At 47.5% G+C, this 20,369-nt stretch overlaps 1 protein-coding gene across 3 annotated transcripts in view; it reads right to left on the bottom strand.

The window, feature by feature from the left end:
- The window catches only part of GRK3 (G protein-coupled receptor kinase 3), a 122,629-nt gene that overhangs the window by 13,958 nt on the left and 88,302 nt on the right, over nt 1-20,369 (bottom strand). For all 3 annotated transcript variants that reach the window (XM_013063483.2, XM_045081484.1, XM_045081485.1), the window contains 7 exons: nt 19,506-19,636; nt 17,259-17,353; nt 12,738-12,845; nt 6,234-6,300; nt 5,427-5,527; nt 2,498-2,564; nt 1,374-1,469 (listed from right to left, as the gene is read on the bottom strand). In XM_013063483.2, coding sequence (XP_012918937.2) covers nt 1,374-1,469; nt 2,498-2,564; nt 5,427-5,527; nt 6,234-6,300; nt 12,738-12,845; nt 17,259-17,353; nt 19,506-19,636 — 665 coding nt within the window. The remainder of the gene's footprint in view (nt 1-1,373; nt 1,470-2,497; nt 2,565-5,426; nt 5,528-6,233; nt 6,301-12,737; nt 12,846-17,258; nt 17,354-19,505; nt 19,637-20,369) is intronic.

Raw genomic sequence — 20,369 nt, 5'->3', positions numbered from 1 at the left:
TTTTTTGTTGGTTTTGTTCTTGTTTTTTTAAAAAAAACAGTATATTTATTTGGGCTGCTTGTTTAAAAAGATCAAGAATGCGTGGTTTCTTAAGGGGCAGAACCTCTAGCTGGACTAGGCCGTCCCGCGCTCCTCACTTCCCTCTGGATCCCTGGCCACAGGCCCCCTCTTGCTCTGAGCCTACTCATCCTCAGCTCTTGGTCACAAAGAACGAAAACCACATTGACAGAACCTCCTCGCAGGGACTCCAGGCCAAGAGGCTTAAAGCAGCTCTTTCTCCTACCTCAGAGAACTTCGGGCGTCAAAACCAGTCACAGGTGACAAAACCCGGGAGTGAGAGGTTACCCAAAGTCACTCAGCGAATAAGGGCAGATGCAAGCCCAGTTTGACTCCAGAGCCTTGATTATGGTTTACGAAATTTAAAGTATGACCAATCTCTTCTCAACATCAAAAATGTCTGTGGGGTCCCACGTCACAGCCGTGGTGTTTTTAGCACCCTTTTGTGGCAGCTCCTCTGCTGACAACTTTCTATGGGGACGACAGTAATCCTTTTAGGTGACTTTGGGAATGATCGTTCCCCAGAGCACTGACGGCCGCCTGCAGTCTGTCCAGGTTGCAGACTGCGCCTGGGGTTGTACACGTCAGAGCACTGGGAACACTGCAGCCCTGGGGAAAGCCACTGCGCCAAACCACAGAAGTGGCTTCTCTCTGCTTTCCCAGTGCCTCGGCTTCACCTCCTGAGAAGCTGGTCCCAGGAGCACCCCGGCCACCCTTCCTTCCTGACACCGCAGCCCAACCAGCAGTGACACACTCTGACTTAGCAGCCTGAGGGGGATGATTTTCCCTCATGACTCACCGTCTATAATCATGCCTCGTCTACTGGGAAACATAATGATATGAACAAAAGTTTGAAAAATGCAGAGGATTATATAAAAAAAAAAACTTGCAGTGATTATTTCACTTTTGATTGACAAATGCAAAATGACTCATGCTGTTTGCTCTTTTCATCTGAACACAGACAGATCTGAATACTTAAAAGGATTAAGATGGCTGGCTCTTTGGCACGAGGCAAAATGTGTCTGCTGTCACATAGTTGCTTTTCTCTGCTTCATATATGCTCGAGCTCTAGTTTAGTTGCAAGTATATGCAGATCCGTAAGAAACTGACCACTTACCATAAAATGATTAGTCCACAGAAAGCTTTCATTGTTTCTAATTTAGGTCCTTGACGTCTACATTCTTTATGCATGCAGGTGCTCACGGATAAGTCACATTCCACAAGCAAGCCAATGTTAAGATAGTCACTCAGTCTGCTGGCCAAGAAAAACATCTCTCCACCCCCCAAAACACCCAGGGTGAACGTCACACGGGTACCTTGATGCCCTTGGTATCCTCTTCATCAAAGGAGCCAATGTCAAAGGCGTCGGCAGCATTGACTTCTCCCCGGGGGGGAATCAAAGGTGGAGGGTACTAGAAGATCCAAGAAAGTGGGGCTCAGTTATCAGATCACCTCACGGCCCATCCCCACCTATCACTCTACAGTGTGCTGCACTCTCTGAGCATTCCAGCCGAGGTCCTACACCTCACCATGCGTCCTTCACAGATGGGCTTGTGCAAGGAACAAGCTTGTGCCTGCAATAGCCCTAAAAGAAGTCCCCAGATTTTAGAAAAACTTAAGGGAAAAAAACAGATTCATGTCCAGGGTCTTAAAGCATTACTGAATATAATGAAATCTCCAGACTGTACATCCAGCCAGCTCAGCTTTAGGAAAACACCGTGTCTCAGACAACACGGCAGCACATTCCACTTGCTGGTGCCTCAGTGTGCAGGGGCAGGGTGGGCGCAACAGAGGGAGCGCTCCACACCCACAGAGGTGCCCCGCAGAGGGGCCAGCAGAGCCGAAGCCCGGTCTCTTGTTCACAGCAGGTGGGACTAACATAGCATCACTCCTTGACAGCTGGAGATGATGTAGAAATGAACCCAAAGCTGATCAACATTAAAAGAAAAAATTTTAATGTGGGGTGTTCTCCTGTACCAATGGGAATATGAAAAAATATCTTAAGGGTAGGGATTCTGTTGATATCCTATCATTGATCCTTAAGTTGTGTGGTGCTGGTCTAGAAAGTAGGTGTAGATTTGTGACCCACGTTTCTTGTACATTTCTACAGAGGTCCTTATGAAAATATTGTCACTGATTCAGATAGGAAGTCAAAAAGATGAGGGAAAGCTAAAAACATCTCAGTTATACAGACATCTGCATTAGATAACAGCTCTGTTTCAGTATTTATTAATGCATACTGCAGATATTTTATAAACTTTTAAACTAGGGAAACAGAGAGAAGTTGGCCCAGAGGGAGTTGGTGGTAGTGGCAGCCCATGGGTGGAAGGCCAAGAAGGACTCGCACTGCTGTCAGGGGAGCCTGGGGGCCCCGGGGAGTGGGGACCAAGACCCAAGCACAGAGGTGGTGGTGCCCAGTGTGGGGTTCCAGACAGAGTACCTTTTGTAAGTAGACTTGCTGCCAATCGATGCCTTTGAAAAAGATGTGCTCCTTCACTTCCTGTGCCCTGTGGAAGAGGCACAAAGGTGGTAAGGGTGCATTTGCAAACCTAAGGAATATTTTCCAAAAACTGTCTCCTGGGAAGAACACAGAGAAATGACTATTTTCAGTTCTTTCACTAAGCACGTAAAATATGCTTTCTTCAAACCAACACAGGAAATACTGAATGTTTAGAAATATCGTATGGGGTGGAAACTAGGAATATTATCTCATGTGGTAATTTATTCCAGTTTGAGAGAACCTAGGAGGTGTCGCAGATAGATACACAGGAGTCTGTCGCCAGGAGAACAAATTCAAATAAGACTTAAATTAGAGATCTCCACATTGAGGAGATTTGCAGCAAATGTCTACGAGGCATGTCAGATCAAACGATAGGCATATGAAGGACCAAATATGAATTCAGAAGCAAACTAGAAATCTAGGAACATAGCGTATGCCACACCTCCTCAGATACTGAAGAAACAAGCTTTCCCAGAAACCATGCTCAAAGCTCAGTTTGTGCAGAAGACAAACGACTATATACCATGAGGAAAGCCTACATGGGGAAAGTGCATGGACCCTATGCCCACAAAGGACTCTCCGCCAAGGCCTGCCCTGGGTCCCCCCGCAGCCCTGTCCCCTCTGGCAGAGCCCCAAGGGCTGGTTCTCAGTTCCCTTCCTCTGCTATCATTCCTTGGGTGACCTCACCCTGCCAGGCCTATAGATGTCCTGGGCCTGCAGATAACTCCCAGATCCGTGTGGCAAGCGCCGACCTCGTCCTGCACGCCAGGAGGCCCGCGCACCCAGCGCCTGCTCAGTGTCTCCACTTGATGGGGCAAGAGGTCTGTAGAACTCCTGACTTACTCCCACGCCTTGTCATCTAAACCCAAAGAGCCGGATCAGCCCCAATGCCCCACTACACTCCACAGCCCACCCCTGGGCAATTCCTGGGGCTGACTACTTCTTACTGTCTCCTATCCTCACTGAGATCCGATTCCTGGTGGGGGCAGCATGGTCTTCGATCATGAAGGAGATGCTAAATGTCCCACTACCACTGCCACCATCCAGGTCTCCACCGCCTCCCTGAATGACCCTAACTGCCCTCTGCCCCAGCCTTCCCTCCAACCACACATCCCGCAGCCCCACCCGCCCCATGCCAGGCCCACATCATCCTTCCAACCCATCTCCCTATAACCCTGCCCAAGACTCTCCAGAGGCCTCCTTGTTGCACTTACAGCAAAGTCCAGGGACACGGCCTACATACAGGACCTGCCTGAGCCCACCGCCTGTCTGACCTGCTCTTGACCTCCCTCTCCTAGCTCTCCAGCCTTCTTGCTCTTCTGCATCATGGAAGCTTAATGCCCCCGTCAAAGCTCTACCCTCACTGACCCCTCTGCCTTGGGTCCTTCCCCCTCTCCTCCTAACGCTGGCTTCTCAAGGACAACACTGCCTTATTTATCTCATTTATGCTCTTCTCCCGGTCTGAGGTCATCTTACTTATCTGATCATTTCTATAATGTCACTCACCCCCACCCAACAGAAGCTCCAAGAAGACAGGGCTGGGTCTGCCTATGTGGGCCGCCTTAGCCCCAGCAGTTAGGACAATGGCTGACACTCAGGGGGTGCTCAGTAAGTGTTCAATGGATGAATGAATGAAATCTGAGTCAAAAGGTGTCCTTTTGTGTTTTGCATTTGTTCCTTCCCAACAATCGCTAAAATGATGGAAGAGGAACACGGAGTCATAAATGCACCACAAAGGGGGTGCAGAACCATCAGTAGACATGATGGGTGTGGACGGAGGAGCAGAGACTACTAACAATAAATTGGCAGAGCTACTGCCTGGGGCTCAGAGGTGCTGAGTTCTAGGCTCAATGCCATGTATGTGGAAGGGGATAGGGGAAGGGGATGGTGAGACATGGGCTGAAGACAGGCTGAACTCTGTAGATGGAACCCTTCATGCATGCAGGCACGCACGCACACACCATACTTTCTACCTCAATATCCAACCCCAAAATGCCTGCAGCTAGGTGTTTATTCTAATGGAGTAGGGGTGGGGGGACTCTGAAAAGTTCTATTTTGAAGAAATTCAGCCTGCTAAAGATTTTAAAAAGCAATCAAAGGAGGGATTAGAGATTTAAGCCCACATATAGTAGAATAGGATCAAAGCAAAGATACAGGGAATACTCAAGGTCAGAAGCACTGATGGCCATTCTAGAAACTTCAACAGAAACCTAAAAGGAGTTCTATGAGCTAACCAAGGAAATGGAGGAGAGGGACTGTCAAATAAATTTAAAAAACAGTATTCTCCGAGCTGAAGAAAATGAGCTTCCACAGTACAAGGAACTCTCAGCTCCTGACATCAGGAGAGATAACTGGGCTCCATGACCAGCTTTACTGCACACAATAAAGCAATATATCTCCAAAGTTCTGGGGGAAAATCATTATTGATTTAGAATTCTATATCCAGCCAAAGTATCAGTCAAGTTTGAGGACTGCAGGAAGGCGTTCTGGACACCTAGCAGCTAGAAAGCACGTTTAAGATGGCAGCCAGCCAGTTACACGTGAGAGAAAACACGTAAGAACCTGATCAGGATACTGAACTGCCATCACTGCAAACCTAATTAGTAAAACTTCACCAAATGAACTGCAAGATATCGGGATTCATTTCCACTGTCGACAGGATCAATTTTTTTAAAGCTGAAAAGCGAGCGACTCCTTCAAGTCGTTAATTATGAAACACAAAGGACAACATACATATTTCCCATTGGATTATTCCCCCCTCCGGATCAAAGTGGGAGATTTTTAGGGGCTAGGAATGAAGTGTAATGTATTGTAACTAACTGTCCTGTGCTCTGGGTGTCGGTACTCGAGAGCTAGAATAACAGCCTACCCGCCTCCATGGCAGCCAAGCCGCTTACTGGCGTCTCTCTGGAGCAGGCCTTCTAGAAGGGACCGCAGTTCCGGGGAGAAGGCCTCCGGGAGCTCCACATTCTGGGGGAGAGAAAAAAAAACACGATTTTCAAGAAGCTCTGACACCCAACCAAATCTAAGTTCATTTCTTGGACACGGACAGTGTTAAAAACTGCAGACGCACTGTGAATTAATATTTACACTAAAGAAACATGAAACTGTGCTAGTCACAATGTGGGGCTTGAACTCACAACCCCAAGACCAAGAGTCTCACATTCCACTGAAAAAGCCAGTCAGGCATCACAGACTGCTAGTCATTTTCAATGCCACTCACTAAGCTGGGGTCAGGTGCGGAGAAACAGGTCTCCTGCTCTTATGCGCCTAGGCAATTTTTCCTTTTCTTCGATCTTCTTAGTTTAGTTTTTGACTTTCTGCATCTTTCTATAATTGATGGGTGGCAAACTGTAATTTCTACCTTGACATCTATTTCCACTGAACTGTCAGGAATTCTAGGAACTTGATCCCCACTCATTTTTTTTTTTTAAGAAAGCAAATTTTTCAACCGGTTGTTAACAGAATGAGACGTGAAAATAATAATGTGAATAAGAATGGAGTTTTTCGGAGCGCCTAGCTGGCTAAGTCGGTGAAGCATGTGACTCTCAATTTTGGGGTCTTAGGTTCGAGTCCCACGTTGTGGGTAGAGGTTACTAAAAAAATAAAGAAGAAAAGAAAAATCTTAAAAAAAAAAAAACCCACCATCGAAAAACAGAGTTTTCAATCTCCTTACCACGGTGAGGGTCATTCGGTCTATCTCATGCTTGTCTTTGGTTTTGTGTTGTCTGAAAGGGCTGTGCCTGTGGAAATGAACAGGAAATGAACAGCTGTGCCTGTGGAAATGAATCCTCATGTTGAGGATGTGGTTATCAGGTAACTTGGTGCGTGTCCTTGGCTCATATCTGGGGATAGTACTGTATTCTGATAGTATTCATCCCAAACTACAGAAATACAAAACCCTACACATTTACCATTTACCAAGAAAGGCTGGTGTTGGGGTATGTTAGTGCCTGAAAGGGGGGGTGGCACTTATGCTCGTGTGAACTGTCTGATCCTCACGTCAGTGAAATCACGGTACTAAAATAGGCTTCGGCAAATATATCCCCAGTGATATTTTAAAATATCTTTAAAAAGAAAACAATCAGCCAGCCGGTACTCATGAAAATGAAGGCCATTTATATAACATTTGTCACTTTAGTGTTTGGAGAGAATAACTTCCATAAATTTTATCTTTTTCTTTCTTTCGTTTTCTTTCTTTCTTTCTTTCTTTCTTTTTTTTTTTTTTTTTTTGAAAAATGGATATTAGTCCCTCAAACAACCCAAAGAACTGTGGTGCAACCAAAACACGACCAAGATGAACACGCTTCCCCCACTGGAAACCGGTAACCAGGCAATGCCTTCCTCTGATGATGACAGACATACGTGAACCCTGTGTCCCTGGGGCCCTCCAGTTCTAGAACTGCTTTCTCCTGTTGTACTTAGAGAGAGTCCCTAACATAGGGGTCAGCAGACCTGAGCTCAGGGTTGTGATGGGGGTGTTTACTGGCTGCGGTCCAGTCATGGAAACTAACAGTCTCGATGTCTTCATCTGTCAAAGGGTGTAAGGCCCTGTACTTCACAGAAACAGCAAAGGGAACAGACACCGTGTGTGCTGGTGGCAGCCAAGACCACAGCAGTGCACAGCCATCATTCAAGAAATTAATAAAGATGAATCTTAACTTTATAAAATGAATGTCTGCTTGATAAACTAATGAAAAACAAACTATTCTTACTCTTTACCCTATTGTTAAAACCCCAGAGAAGTTGGCTTTCAAAGGAAATCTTATCAAAAGAGACTAGTAAACATGCCAATTATGGAATTCTGGTCTTATTTATTTATCTGGAAATTAAAGAAGGGATATATGTACATGACTTTCTTACAGCAAGACATGCCTATAAAATGATGAATCCTCCAATTTTATTTCTAAGCCATATATAACACCACCAGAGGCAAGATACTGTCAAATATTTGAAAGTTAACTCTATAAGGTGGGTTGGAAAACTGAGCACATAAATGAACATGATTCAGAGAAAAGAACTCCTCCTTGCACTACTTACTGTTCCCTTTCTGACCGTCCCCCTGAATTAGTGAAGTGAGGCACTGAGTCATCTCTCAGAAGGGATTATTCCATTTCAGAGCCTTGATGATCTCAAATAGTTTAATGTTCATTTTGTACAAGAGAGGGAACTCTAATGCTTTGTTTTCCTTCTTACCGTGCAATGTAATACAGAGTAATTTCAATCTCTTGAAAGCAGTAATTTGAAAAATAAAATCTAAAACAAGGTGAATGAGTGCCAAGTGAACAAACACACACTAATCTCTAAACCAGACTTTGGAAATATTCTGTTCACCCTAATTGTTTCTAAAAAGAAAAATGTAAAATTACTGCATTTAAAAAGCAAATCGGATGTAACAACAAATGGTATGTTATTTTTAAGATATTGTCATTTAAAAAACCATTACTTGCATCATGCTCTGATGCCAAAGACAGGGAGACATCCTCATGTTCACGGTTCAAGAGAAAAAGGATGACAGTTCATGAAATCTTACTAAAGCTTTAGTCTCCGCCGACATGGCTGCTTCCATCCCACGCAGGCCCTGAAGGCGTGCAAAGGGACTGTGAGCAGATCTCCTGGCGTGGGGGCACGTCCTGCCGGTTTGGCTCCTGCACACGGTGCCCGAGGACCCCGTCCCTGCTGTGACCCCCACACCTACTGCTGGAGGGAAAGCGTGATACCCCGATCCTTGCAGAAAAGAACCACTGTGTTCCAACAGAAATGCTCTGTGCTAAATTTAAAAAATCTTTCATGAGACCTGAGGGAGGCTCGCGAGGAGGAGCAGAGTTAAATCAGTGGTGCCAAAAACATTTCCAGCACATGAGCCCGGCCACTACCGAGGCCACCGTGCATACGTGGCTCTCCTGCGACCGACCCAGTAGGAAACCCTCGGACGTGCTCTTCAGCGACCAGCTCTGGGCCAGCACGCGGAGAAAGTGCGCGCTCTCAGGTTTGAAGTCTAGAGGCACATCTGTTTCCGAGGCAGGCTTGATGATTCCTTGTGAACAAAACCAAAGATTCTGTTTCTATTTTGGAAACTGTTACAGAAACCCTACGAGAGCAATAATCTCCGCTCGGAGGGAAGCACGTGGTGCCCACAGAGCCTGGGAGGCTGCAGCTGCTCCCCAAGGCAGCCGCTTAAAAGAGGAGACCGTTCGGGGCCGGCTGACAGCTTGTGGGGGGTGCTGGCCTCTCCGCAATGCGAACACGGCGCTCAGGCTCGTCGCAGGGCACTGCGGGAACAGAATCCCATGTGCAGCGGTCAGATGTGGCTTCCGACTCATGGAACGAATGGGTGCAACTTCAGACCTTCCCCAAACAATCTGGGGAAATCGTCTGAGACGGGAGAAGGGATGGGAAAACACGCACGAGGGTGCGCTCTGGTGCCGCAGATCAGGGTCATGGCGAAATAAGGGGCTCAAGGGCAACATGCTTGAAGAGTGATTCAAAACTCTTAGGTCAAAATTTAGTTTTAGAGTACCAAAAAGATGACATCTTACATCAGATATGAGTTTTGAATCTAAGCCAATAGCTGCTCAAGTATTTATAAACATTCCCTCTTTTCCGCACTACAGGAACAAACTCAGTAACCTGGGGCAGAGCTCAGCTGTCCCCAGACCACCAGACAGGCTCTCTCCCCACGTCTGACACCTTCGGGGACTGACATCAGAAGTGATGCAGTTAGGCTCAAAGCTACTGCCACCTCAATTCTTTTCCACGACAGATACCTGAAATCTAGATCGAGGGTCAGGACAGCAATCCCACACACTGGCAACATGAACATCTTCAATACCCCGTCCACCCCTGTGAGTCCAGGGATGTGGAACGCAGTCTCAAGACTGGACACCTTGCCCACATCCAGATTCCGTCCTTCATGCCTCTGTGCAAAGCAGTGTGAGGGAGGCGGACGAGGGCTTCAGCAGAGGCAGCGGGACACAATCGCCCGTGGAAGAAGCATTCGACTGTGGTCATCTGCCGGTGACCCCTGTTCGAGCGCACCGCTCCGCTGCGGGAAGGAAGGAAGACACACGCCTGGAGCAGACTCTGTCCTCCTCTGCACTGCTGGCCTTCTGGGCAGGGCAATGCTGTGCTGGAGGCAGCAGGGCCCATCCTGTGTGTCGTAAGATGTTTCACAGCAACCCTCACCTTCACCCGCCAGATGTCAGAAGTAGCCCTTTCCAAAGCTGTGACAAGCAAAAATGTCTCCAGGTGTTGCCAAGGAGCACCCCTCAGCTTCCATATCTGAGCACCCATTGGAAAAGCACAGCAACCACCACCCACCAATCCACGTAACAACATCATTAGGCCACTTGCTTCCTTCCTGGTCCCAGGCCCACAGGTCCTGGCCTTTTGCCTGTGGATCCCCACCCCTGTCTCCCATCTCCCTCCTCCAGGGCTACAGGCATGATGCTGGGAGCACCTTCTTCTGACAAACAGCCAGCCATGTTTCTCCTCTGCGTAAAAGCCTCCAGTCTCTGGGGCCTCAAGAACAAAGCCCCTGCTCCCCCAATGCATAGGCTCTCCCTTCTTGAAAGGCTCTCCCTGTCTCTTCGACCTCCTCTCCCAGCATGACCTCCCTGCCCAGGTCACCACTGAGGAAAGACAAACTGCCCCATATTGTCTGCTCCCCACAGGAAAACATGTTTACTTTGCACCAGTCTTGGAATTGCCAACCCTTTCCAGGCCCCCTTCAAAGAGCATCATCTGTGTGGAGTCAGCTCTGCTCTCCAAGGTCAGTCCTGGGACTCATTTCTGTACCCCCGGGACACTGCAGTCTGCCCTGCTCCTGTGTGTGGACATCTTTACTCTCCTGCGAGCTCCTTATGGACGGGACGTGGCTTCCTTCCCCCGCTTCCCTTCCTCTCCCCAGCACATGAAGCACAGTCTCCTGCATATTCTAGCTACTCAGTAAATGCTTACCAGGTCGACTCTAAATCACTTAAATCAAAAAACATTCTCCCTGCCCTTTGGTTTCTGTGTTCTACCCTTTCCTGTGAAAGGTTTCTGAACAAGCAAGGCAGAGAATGGCAGAAGATCACATATCTTAGTGGGAAAGGTTCCTCTAGTCCTGTTTCTATTACACACTGGAAGGTTTCTTTGTATGCCAGTCTCAATAGATGGTCGCCAGACAGTGAGAGGGACCTCACTGCCTGTGAGGCACAACGTAGAACAAAGCTCCTTCAAAGGCCTGAGTGGCTACTGTTGTGTTGAACTGACATCTTCCCCTCCTTAGAGCGCCTGCTCTTGGGAATGGTGCAGCATGAATATAACCCTTTGGGAAGACGGGTCCTCAGCCAGCTGGAGCCAACCATTAGGGCTCCCCTAAGCCATGTACCACCCAGTTCTTCCAACCTTTCCATATGAGCCACAGTTTCTAGATCTTTCACCATTTTCCTCTCAACCCATCTTCAGGAACACCTTCTGGATGTCTTCCTGTCGGCCAACACCCCTCTTGACAGGAGCTGCAGCAAACACAGTGACTCCACTGAGCCCGATCGAGGACCCATGAGGAGTAACTCCCTCCTGATTCAGTACTGGGAAGCTGACCTGTGGCCAGATACAGCTGGGTGCACCTTACTAGCCACCGATCACACTGCTGGCATATCGTTCATAACTATATCTTCAGATCTTCCAAAAAACGGTGTCATGCCCAATCATCCCTGAGTGATATGGTGGGCATTATTATAAACAGACTAGAATCAAACAAAACAAAGACATGAACCAAGCCCTAACTACCTGGCTTGGCAGGTTTCCCAGGGACATTTTACTACTGACTTTCCAATCTTGACTGGATGTAGCTGATGTTTTCGCTGCTGCATGGAGTTTTCTTGTCTCAAAATTCTGGAAGTATGGATTTTGCACCTCTGGCCCCATCTCCTGGGGGGCCAAACAGAGACCCAAAGCATGTCTCTGTGCACTCACCTCTCACAGAGAGCCTCCACCGGGTGGAAGGACGGCTCGCGTGGGAAGTGGTTTTCTCTGGCCTGTCTTGCAGAAACTCTCTCTAATTAGGTCAGCAAGTCTGATGATGGAAATTAGGGCCATCCAGGCTCCACGAATACAGTAACTCAATTAAGGACCAACAGGACCTGACTCTCTGGGCAGTAACATGATTTTGGTTCCCCAGTGAAAACAGTGAGCAGAGAACAACTAGATTACCGGGGTCCTGGGGAAGTGGCCAGAGTGCTGGGAACCTAATTTGAGGGGAAACATGGAATCCAGCCCCTTTGCTGAATGTGCTGATTATGGTAAGAAGATGTGGCAGTGCTCAACGAGCCTTCCCAGTGGAAATGCCAAGCGCTCAGCAAACAGCCAGACCCGTGTTCACAACAGAAATAGGAGAAGGAGGGTCTTGACCAGGAAATGTTAACATCAAGTGCTTTTTGTATCCTTGTGGACAAGGATGACCAAAAACATGTTTTCAAAACTTAAGATTTCCATTCCAGTTGGCTGAAAATTCTTAAAATTAATGGGAAAATGTGAACATAATCATTGTTCTCAACATGAGGACATGCTTTGGACAGTGCTTTTATTCCCTAATCCTTTCGTTCTGTTTCACCGTCTTTGGTGGTGATTAAATTAATTAAAAACATGAAATTATGCAGTTTCGTTTTTGTGTTTTACGAAAGGTGAATTAACTTCAGCAGGGTTCAGAATACCTGAGCACTTCTAAAATCCATTCACTTTGGGTCTCAGTCCTTTCTCAAGTCCTTCCCTCAAAACACTTACCATTGGCAAGATATTCATGAGTAACTGACTCCTAATGAGAAAGATTCTCCTACTTTCTTCAATGATCTACATTTTAAAATAACTCTTATGCTCCAAGTAGTGGGGACCTATCCTAAATCACTATCCAAAATATCCTAAATCAATGGGCCCACTTCAAAGCAGTCTTCCTTTAGGTTTAAATGTGCTGACATTCCTACAAGGTATGGAACAAAAATATGAAACTGTGAGCTTTTGCCTAAAAGTTAATGGGAGCAAAGCTCTCGGTTTGAGAAGGCAGGAAGAGCCCTGGTCATCGTCTAGGTTTGCATGTGTGATTTCAAATGATATTAGAGTCTAACACTGTCTAACCGGTCTGGGTTCTGATCTGAGGACAAGCCGCGGTGGCAGTAATAGAAGGATGCGTTTCACTCACCCTCGCAGGAGCTTGAAAAGCATGCAGCCCAGGGAGAACCAGTCGGCACTGCTGTCATACGCTGTCCCCTTCTGCAGGACCTCGGGAGCCATGTACCCATGGGTGCCTCTAGGGAGAAGAAAGGGCACACGCAGTTACCAGAGCACGCCCACCTTACAGAATAGTAACAGCTCAGCCAAGAGGCTCAGATGTCAGTTGTTGAACAGCAGCAACTGTAAACAAAGGGGAGGGGACAATGGGGATTCCACACAACATGATTCATGGAACAAAACAGCCTTTCCTGTCTCAATTCCTATTAGTATAGGAATGAATATAAATAAGTTACAGTATGAGATAAATATGAAAACATGCAAGCTCTGGTCCTGGAGGGAAAATCTGAACCATGTTAGTCTTCCTGCACTACAGCTATGAAGGGGTCTCCTGTTGGTTCCAGAGTTCTTGTGAGGCCATCCAAGGGGTGGGAGTGAGGTTGGGGGAGGCGAAGATAAGTAGGAGCCTAGAGGTGGTGCCCTGGACCTGAAGGGATGGGGATACCCCTCCGGTGTGAACGCCACCTCCATGCTAAGGTCCTGAGCTGGCACATGCTGAGGGTGGGGGCTACTTACTAACACAGCGAGTGACAGACCCCAAGGGGGTGGGGAAGAAGTGGGGGGCACACGCCAACAGGTACAAAAGATGGGAGAAATCCCATGCCCGGTTTTGAGGACTGCGGACTGATCAAAGGGGCCCACTAAGCAAATGAGAGGTTTTCAGGAAGTTGAGAAGATTTGGGAGGACCACCATTTTTTTTTTTTTTTTTAAGATTTCTTATTTATTTATTTGACAGACAGATCACAAGTAGGCAGAGAGGCAGGCAGAGAGAGAGGAGGAAGCAGGCTCCCCGCCGAGCATAAAGCCCGATGTGGGACTTGATCCCAGGACCATGAGCCAAAGGCAGAGGCTTTAACCCACTGAGCCACCCAGGTGCCTGGGAGGACCACCATTTTATTTTGATTTGCACTATTCTGCAACTCCGAATCCTTCCTGTTACTCTATTCGCCACCCCTCCTTTAGGATCTGAGCGTGCGCTGTTCCATCTGAAAGAGCAAGAGGCAGCTCATGGGGGGCTTTCAAAGACGCAGCCCGGAAGGATTCCTGCGAAAGCTAAGCCCTCCCACCTGTCCGCCCTCACTGATCTTCCTGGACAGGATGGGTGCTAAGAAACCCCTCTATCATGCAGGGTTTACATGCAGATTCCACATACATAAGGGGGTTAGAAGGGTGCTGGCACAAAAGAACAACTTGATCCACATCAGTGGTGTGAATCTCTAGTCTTCCTTTATTAGGATCACGGTTAAGTTATGCTCACTGAAAATCTGCTCAGAAAGTGATCCTGGATCACTCATAATCATTCCCGATCCAGGATCAGCACTGGGCCCAGTGCTCTCAGTCTAAAGAATTCTCACTTTGAAGACGGCTCTGCAGCAGCAAAAACGGGCGCTGGTCCATCACGGCAGGCCCAGCACCTGGATGAACTCCACCGTCCGGACTCCAGAGTCAGACTGCATCAGGCCGGCCAGTCACGCTGAGAGGGCACGGGAGGTTTCTGGGAGGGGCATCTGAACCACTCTCGGGGAAGGGCTCACTTCAGTGCTAGCCAGAAAGACCTTGGTGGTGACCTGCGAGCCTAGGATTCCCAGGACCAAAACCCACTTCTGGGATGGGAAAAGAGTGCGAGAACCAACATGAGGCGAAGCTGACACCAGACGTAACCGGAGCCCAGTACCGGGCCTCCAGCCGTGTGGCTTTCTGATTCTACCTGTACAGCAGCGACTGCTGCTTCCCGACGTTTCCCCCTGAAGATCCAAACTACTCTGAATCCCAAAAGAATGCCTGGAGGCTCTGAGACACTGTGGCATGAGACACAGCTTCGCGTTCTTGGAGAAAACAAGCTGGAACTCCAATCTGGCACTGGTAATAAATTCAATCCTAAAAGTCTTTCTTTGCTTTCTGAGTACCTGAAAGTTACCTTCCAGGGTACAGTAATTCATGAGCCCCTGAACGGGCCCACTCAGTTGAAGCCCAAATCAGGAACCTCAACCACTCAACTCCTTAAAGGTGGACCAGCAGGGTGAAGTCCGAGATCACAGCTACAGCTTTGGAAAGACTTGAGAAACCATGTCCATGGTGAAATTCTGGCCAACAGCACTCATCGGGTCCGGAGTTGACCATTTCCTAGCCTCGGGGAGTTCACCCGTGTGGGGTAAGGAGTCCACGCTCTGGAGTCAGACAACCAGACTTCAATTCCAGCCCCACCGTGTGCCAGCTCTGGGACCCTGTTCAAGCGCCTCCATTTCTCCGGACTTCAGTTTCCATGCCACAAAGTAGATTACTTCACCAGTAACCTCTACCGTTTCTGTGATGATGTGAGCATATTCGAAGCAGCCAGCCCTGCGTGCCAGGAACAGTGGATGTTCAGCCGGTGGCACGGTGAGCGCTGTGGCTGCTGGCCCCGCCACCATCCACATACCAGTCACTGCCTACACGGCCAGCTTTAGGGGTCCCTGAGGCGCTGCCCACACCAGCCAAAGGTGCCTAAAAGTTTGTCGCAGTCATCAGTGGACTTGACCTTCACAACACTCAGATGAAATAAACGCCACCGTCATCTCCTTTTTAGAGATGGGGAAAAAAGGAGGCACAACTTGGAAGCGGATTCAAACCCAGACCTGCTGCCTCGAAAGCCTTTGTTCTTGGCCAGGAGATGATGCACTTGTAGAACAGTGGCCTTCCTGTCATCATGCAAGCATGGAAACCAATCCTCCCCGATCCTACCTCTTTCCACAGCTGCTGGTGGAATCCGAGAACAGCCCACCTCTCGGAGCTGGCAGGGGAATTACACTAAGTGGGTGCAGCTCTATAAGGAAATAAATAACCCCTTCACTGAAAATTCATTCCTTTGCAAGATTAACTCTTCTGCACTCTCAGATGCGTATGGTAGCTACACTAAACTGAAGAAATTAGCATACCAAACAGCCACCGCATTAAAAATTCAAACCACCCTCTTAAAAAATGCTTGATGAATTTGCTGAGAGAAGCTCATGCAACCAAGGGCTCTGGCCTAATAACTGTAAAGTGCTGGCAAAATGCCAATGCCATTATCACCAGACCCCAAATTCTGTAGGAAGGGAGAAACCTGTTTACAGAATCCCTGTTATTCACCATGCACCTTCACTCAGGGCTTTGAAAGGGGACCCTGACTTCAAGTAGCCCCTTGCAGGTAGAGCAGTGCTGAACCACTTGACCTCCACAGCCAAGAAGGAGGGGCCTAGGGTTGATTTTCTGCATGGATGCGTGAGGTGAGACCCCCTGGGAGTTTCTTCAAGCCCATTCAAAACGGAGATGAGTGTTAGCTCAAGATGGACAATAAAATGTACTTTTAAAGGATTTCAGTGCTGGGGCGCCTGGGTGGCTCAGTGGTTTAAGCCTCTGCCTTCGGCTCAGGTCATGATCTCAGGGTCCTGGGATCAAGTCCCGCATCGGGCTCTCTGCTCAGCGGAGAGCCTGCTTCCTCCTCTCTCTCTGCCTGTCTCTCTGCCTACTTGTGATTTCTCTCTGTCAAATAAATAAATAAAATCTTAAAAAAAAAAAAAAGGATTTCAGTGCTGAGAGTGATACATTTACCAAGCCCCCAAAAAAGAATAAAGAAACACTTATCTGCTTTTCCACAAAATGCACACACGTCTATACTTTCCACCCAGATAAACTGAGACCAAAGGAACAGAAATGAAAACCAGTGTGCATTCCCTCCTGCTTCTGCAGAGGCCTGGGACAGGGGCTGTCCATCCCCGGAGGAGGGTGTGCAGAGGGGTCAGGTGCTAGCCGAGGGCTGGGGGACAGGGGGCTCCCTTTTCATGGTCTGTTGGAAGACTGATGTACTTAATGCTCAAGTCTAACATGGCCTGCAAACAGATGATTTGTGTTATTAATTTAAAAAAACAAAACAAAAAAGGGTTCCTAATTTCCCTTTGGAGGAAAAAAAAAAAAAGCCATTTTGAAAACGAAGGAGAAAGTAGATGGAGAGAGATGCTTGAGCCCTGGGCCTCAGATGCCCCTGCACCTTCCCAGGCACATGGGCTTCCCTTTAACCTTAGGACAACTGTGGGGACTTAGCATTGCCTCTGCTTTGTAGAGGAGAAGGTAGAGGGTCAAGCAGGTAAATGGACTGACTAGGGTCACATGGCTGGCACTGGCTCGGGTCTGCTGCGGAGGCCCCTCTCTCCCCCCACAGGCACCCCAGCCCCCTCGATCACGCCGTGGGTCCATTCATGCTCCCTGAAGACAAAGGAGGCACAGCCCACTGATCTGCGCTCCCATAACCAGAGATACGGCACCTGCCCCCGGCCCAGCGTGATCACATACGGACAACCACCTGCAGCAAGAAAAAGCTGCGGGAGGAAGTGAGTGGACTGAGGGCTGGGCCCATCAAGGCATCGCTGCAGAGAAACAACAGTCAACACTGAACAGAGCTGATGTGCTACTCACACACTCGCATGGGGCTTCTTTTTGGAAAAGTCACAGGCAAGACCGAGATCAGATATCCTGACATGTCCGTGTTCATCCAAGAGAATATTTGCAGGCTGAAGAGAAAGACAAGATGATCTTCAGGAGGTCCCAAACTGTCATCAGCTTTGAGAATTTCTACAACCATAGGCATGTGGTATCTTATCGTTATACCTAAACAGGAACACTGCACTACCACCTCTAAGCTGGGCATGATACTGAAAGTCATACTATCTGTGTTTAATTCCCACAGGAAAGTGGCGATGACAGACACAAAGGAGACTACTCCTGAGATAACGAGACACAAGGCCAGGAGCTTGGCACTTGCAGGGGTGATGGGCATAGTTCATCAGAGTTAAAAAGTACCTCTTTCCCCTGCTGGGAACAGTGGCCCAGCCAGAGCCATGGGCCTCTCCACAAAGGGAGTGAGCCCACCAGCTTCTCGGCTTCTGTGAATGACAAAGCCCTGTGGGAATGAGCCCACGAGGCACAAGACAAAAAGGAATCTCACGAGAATGTACAGCACGGACCTAAGAAATCAACACGTTCCAGAGCACCGCACCAACACCGAGGAGAGGCATTGCTGCTTCTGAGGACAGACTCAGAACCCAGGACCTCACTGGATGACCCAGGATGACTCTGACCACAACTCTGATGAAATGCATCTACTGGCATTAGATTTAGCCGGCATAATAGGGAAAACAAAGCTTCTCTCCTTCATATATACTGAATTACAGTCATCTTAATATTTTTCCGCTGGAGATCAACTATTGTTTTGCTTGAAATAAAAATAAATGGCACGCTATTATAAAGCCGAAGCATGAATAATCATGAGTGAGTAGAATTCAGTTTGAATAGAAATTAAATAATACCACTGCCTACTAAATAGCTTCGAAAACAAAACAAAACAAAACAAAAAAAATACAGCACAAAGATGATTAGAGACCAGTTACAGATCTAAATTAAAATGTATTACAATAGTGCTTCATGGGCCTTCAGCATGTAGTTTATTCCTCTGTAAAACTCACAGGAGGAAGCGAAATTGTCATGAGCCAACCAGTGTCTAATTATTTCTAATTTAACAAAAATACATTTGTTTCTCTTTCATGCTCAGAGGAAAACTAAGGGGAAAATTTTATATAACCTTGCAGAAAGCTTTAAATTTTACAGAGTGTTTTGTAACAAAGTAAGAGGCTCAAAAATAAAATATAATATTTTAGGCTCTTGGGAAGGCAACCTTACAAAGCGAAGACAGCTAATCAAAACAGAGCAGCTCCTGAGAGAAAGGAGCGTAATCTACACATCTTTGTCAGCTACACTGGATTCAATCGAGAAGGAATCTGAAAGAGAAGGCAAACACCTCCCCCCGAGTGTTGTTACCCTGTCGAGAAACTGTCTCTCCTGTCATTTTCCTCCTCATTATTATGTGCACATTTCTGTATTTGCAGGATTAGTTCCACGATTTGTCAAAGTCCCTTTTATCTCTGCTCCTGTCTTCTCACGATGACTGTCACCATGGAGGTACTGAGTAAACTCCTAGCTCCCTTATGAATGCAGAACCCGTGACTGAGCGCCATGGTCTGGAAGGGGGAAACTTGGAATAGACTCACTGCATTTTTTTCCAAGTCCAGAGAGAATAAGAATGGAGAAGCCTAGATACAGCCTTCTGGGGCTCCACAGTTCAGGGACCTAAAAATCTGTTAGCGATTTTGAAGATGGTCCTAAAACAATGTGAAACCCTCAGAATGGCCGTTAGGGGAAGTTCTGCCTCCAACAAGCTAGCGCTCTGGCCACTCTGCATCTTGGTACACCCATGTATAAATCCCGGAAGATGCATGTTCTCTGCTTTTCATCACCATCTATCACCAGTTCTAACACAGAGCCATGGCCAAACCAGTTGCTTAGTGAACATTAAGTGCATGACAATTAATTGTCACACCAGCAATGCCAAGAAACTCCAACCTTGCTTGCCATTAATTCATTACAATTTTTGAGTTAGTGTATGTGCTGCCCCAGGCAGGGGAGCAAGCACTGAGCTAATAGCAACGACTAGGAAGGAAAGGAGTCCCTGCCACAGAGTTTAGAGTCTGGACAGACGGACATCACACAGATGTGACCTCACCAGGGCTGAGGGGAGGGAAATGGCAGGTCCCATGAGAGATAAGAGACTGTCCGGAGACCCAGGGCCACAATACCTACTGTGCAGGTCTGGGAAACAGAGTGCTTTACCTTCAGATCTCTGTAAACCACAAACCGACTATGCATGTGCTCCAGCCCCAGGATGATTTCCGTGGCATAAAACCGCATCTCCTTCTCTGAAAACACCCCATGTTGTGAAAGGTGGTAGTGCAAATCGCCTCCTGGAACCGGAGATGCAGAGGTTAATACAAACTGGGTCAATTCCCAGGAAACAAAAATTGTTGCCATCCTAAATAGTTAGGACGTGGTTGGAAAAAAAGGCAAATTTTGCTTCTGCTTTGTCTGTATATCTGTCTTGGACTTCTGTAGTTTGACAAAACACTTTAAGGAGTATAGAGGCATCTCAAACATTAGAAGACTTTCATGCAGGGATGGCTAGGACAATATACAACACCACCATCCCTGTCAGACTGGGAGCCCAGCTCCCAGATGCACCTGCACGGGGTGGGTGGCTAGAGGGCAGCTAGCTTTTCTGCTTTGAGTATTTACATCCTAATAACTGAACCAACCAGGTAATGATCCAGCGGATGGCTTAGCAATGGGCTCCGTGGACAGTAAAGAAGGCAGCACACAGAGCAACAAAATGCTCATACTGATAGATATTTGGGAAATAGACACAGTAAAATCTTAACTGTTGAAACTGGGAGGTGGGTATTGGGGTGTGCCCAGTAAAATTCTTTCCATTTTTGCCCTATGTTTGTAATTCTTCATAATTAAATGTTGAAAAAAGGCAATCATCCTATGGGCTCAAGTTACAGAGACAAACAATGCCATCAACAGGGTAAAGGAATGTTCTTATAAACTGTAAAGGAACAGCCTCTACGGACCCAGAGGAGTTAATGCGTGGCCAACTTTAGGGCCCCTGTTTTGGCTTACATAGCTTCCCTTTCATGC

The sequence above is a fragment of the Mustela putorius genome, unplaced genomic scaffold (genome assembly GCF_011764305.1).
Source record: "Mustela putorius furo isolate JIRA1106 unplaced genomic scaffold, ASM1176430v1.1 tig00000578_pilon_pilon_pilon, whole genome shotgun sequence".
Taxonomy (NCBI): Eukaryota; Metazoa; Chordata; class Mammalia; order Carnivora; family Mustelidae; genus Mustela; species Mustela putorius.
The sequence above is the reverse complement of the archived record's forward strand: the minus strand, read 5'-3'. Positions and strand labels throughout refer to the sequence as shown.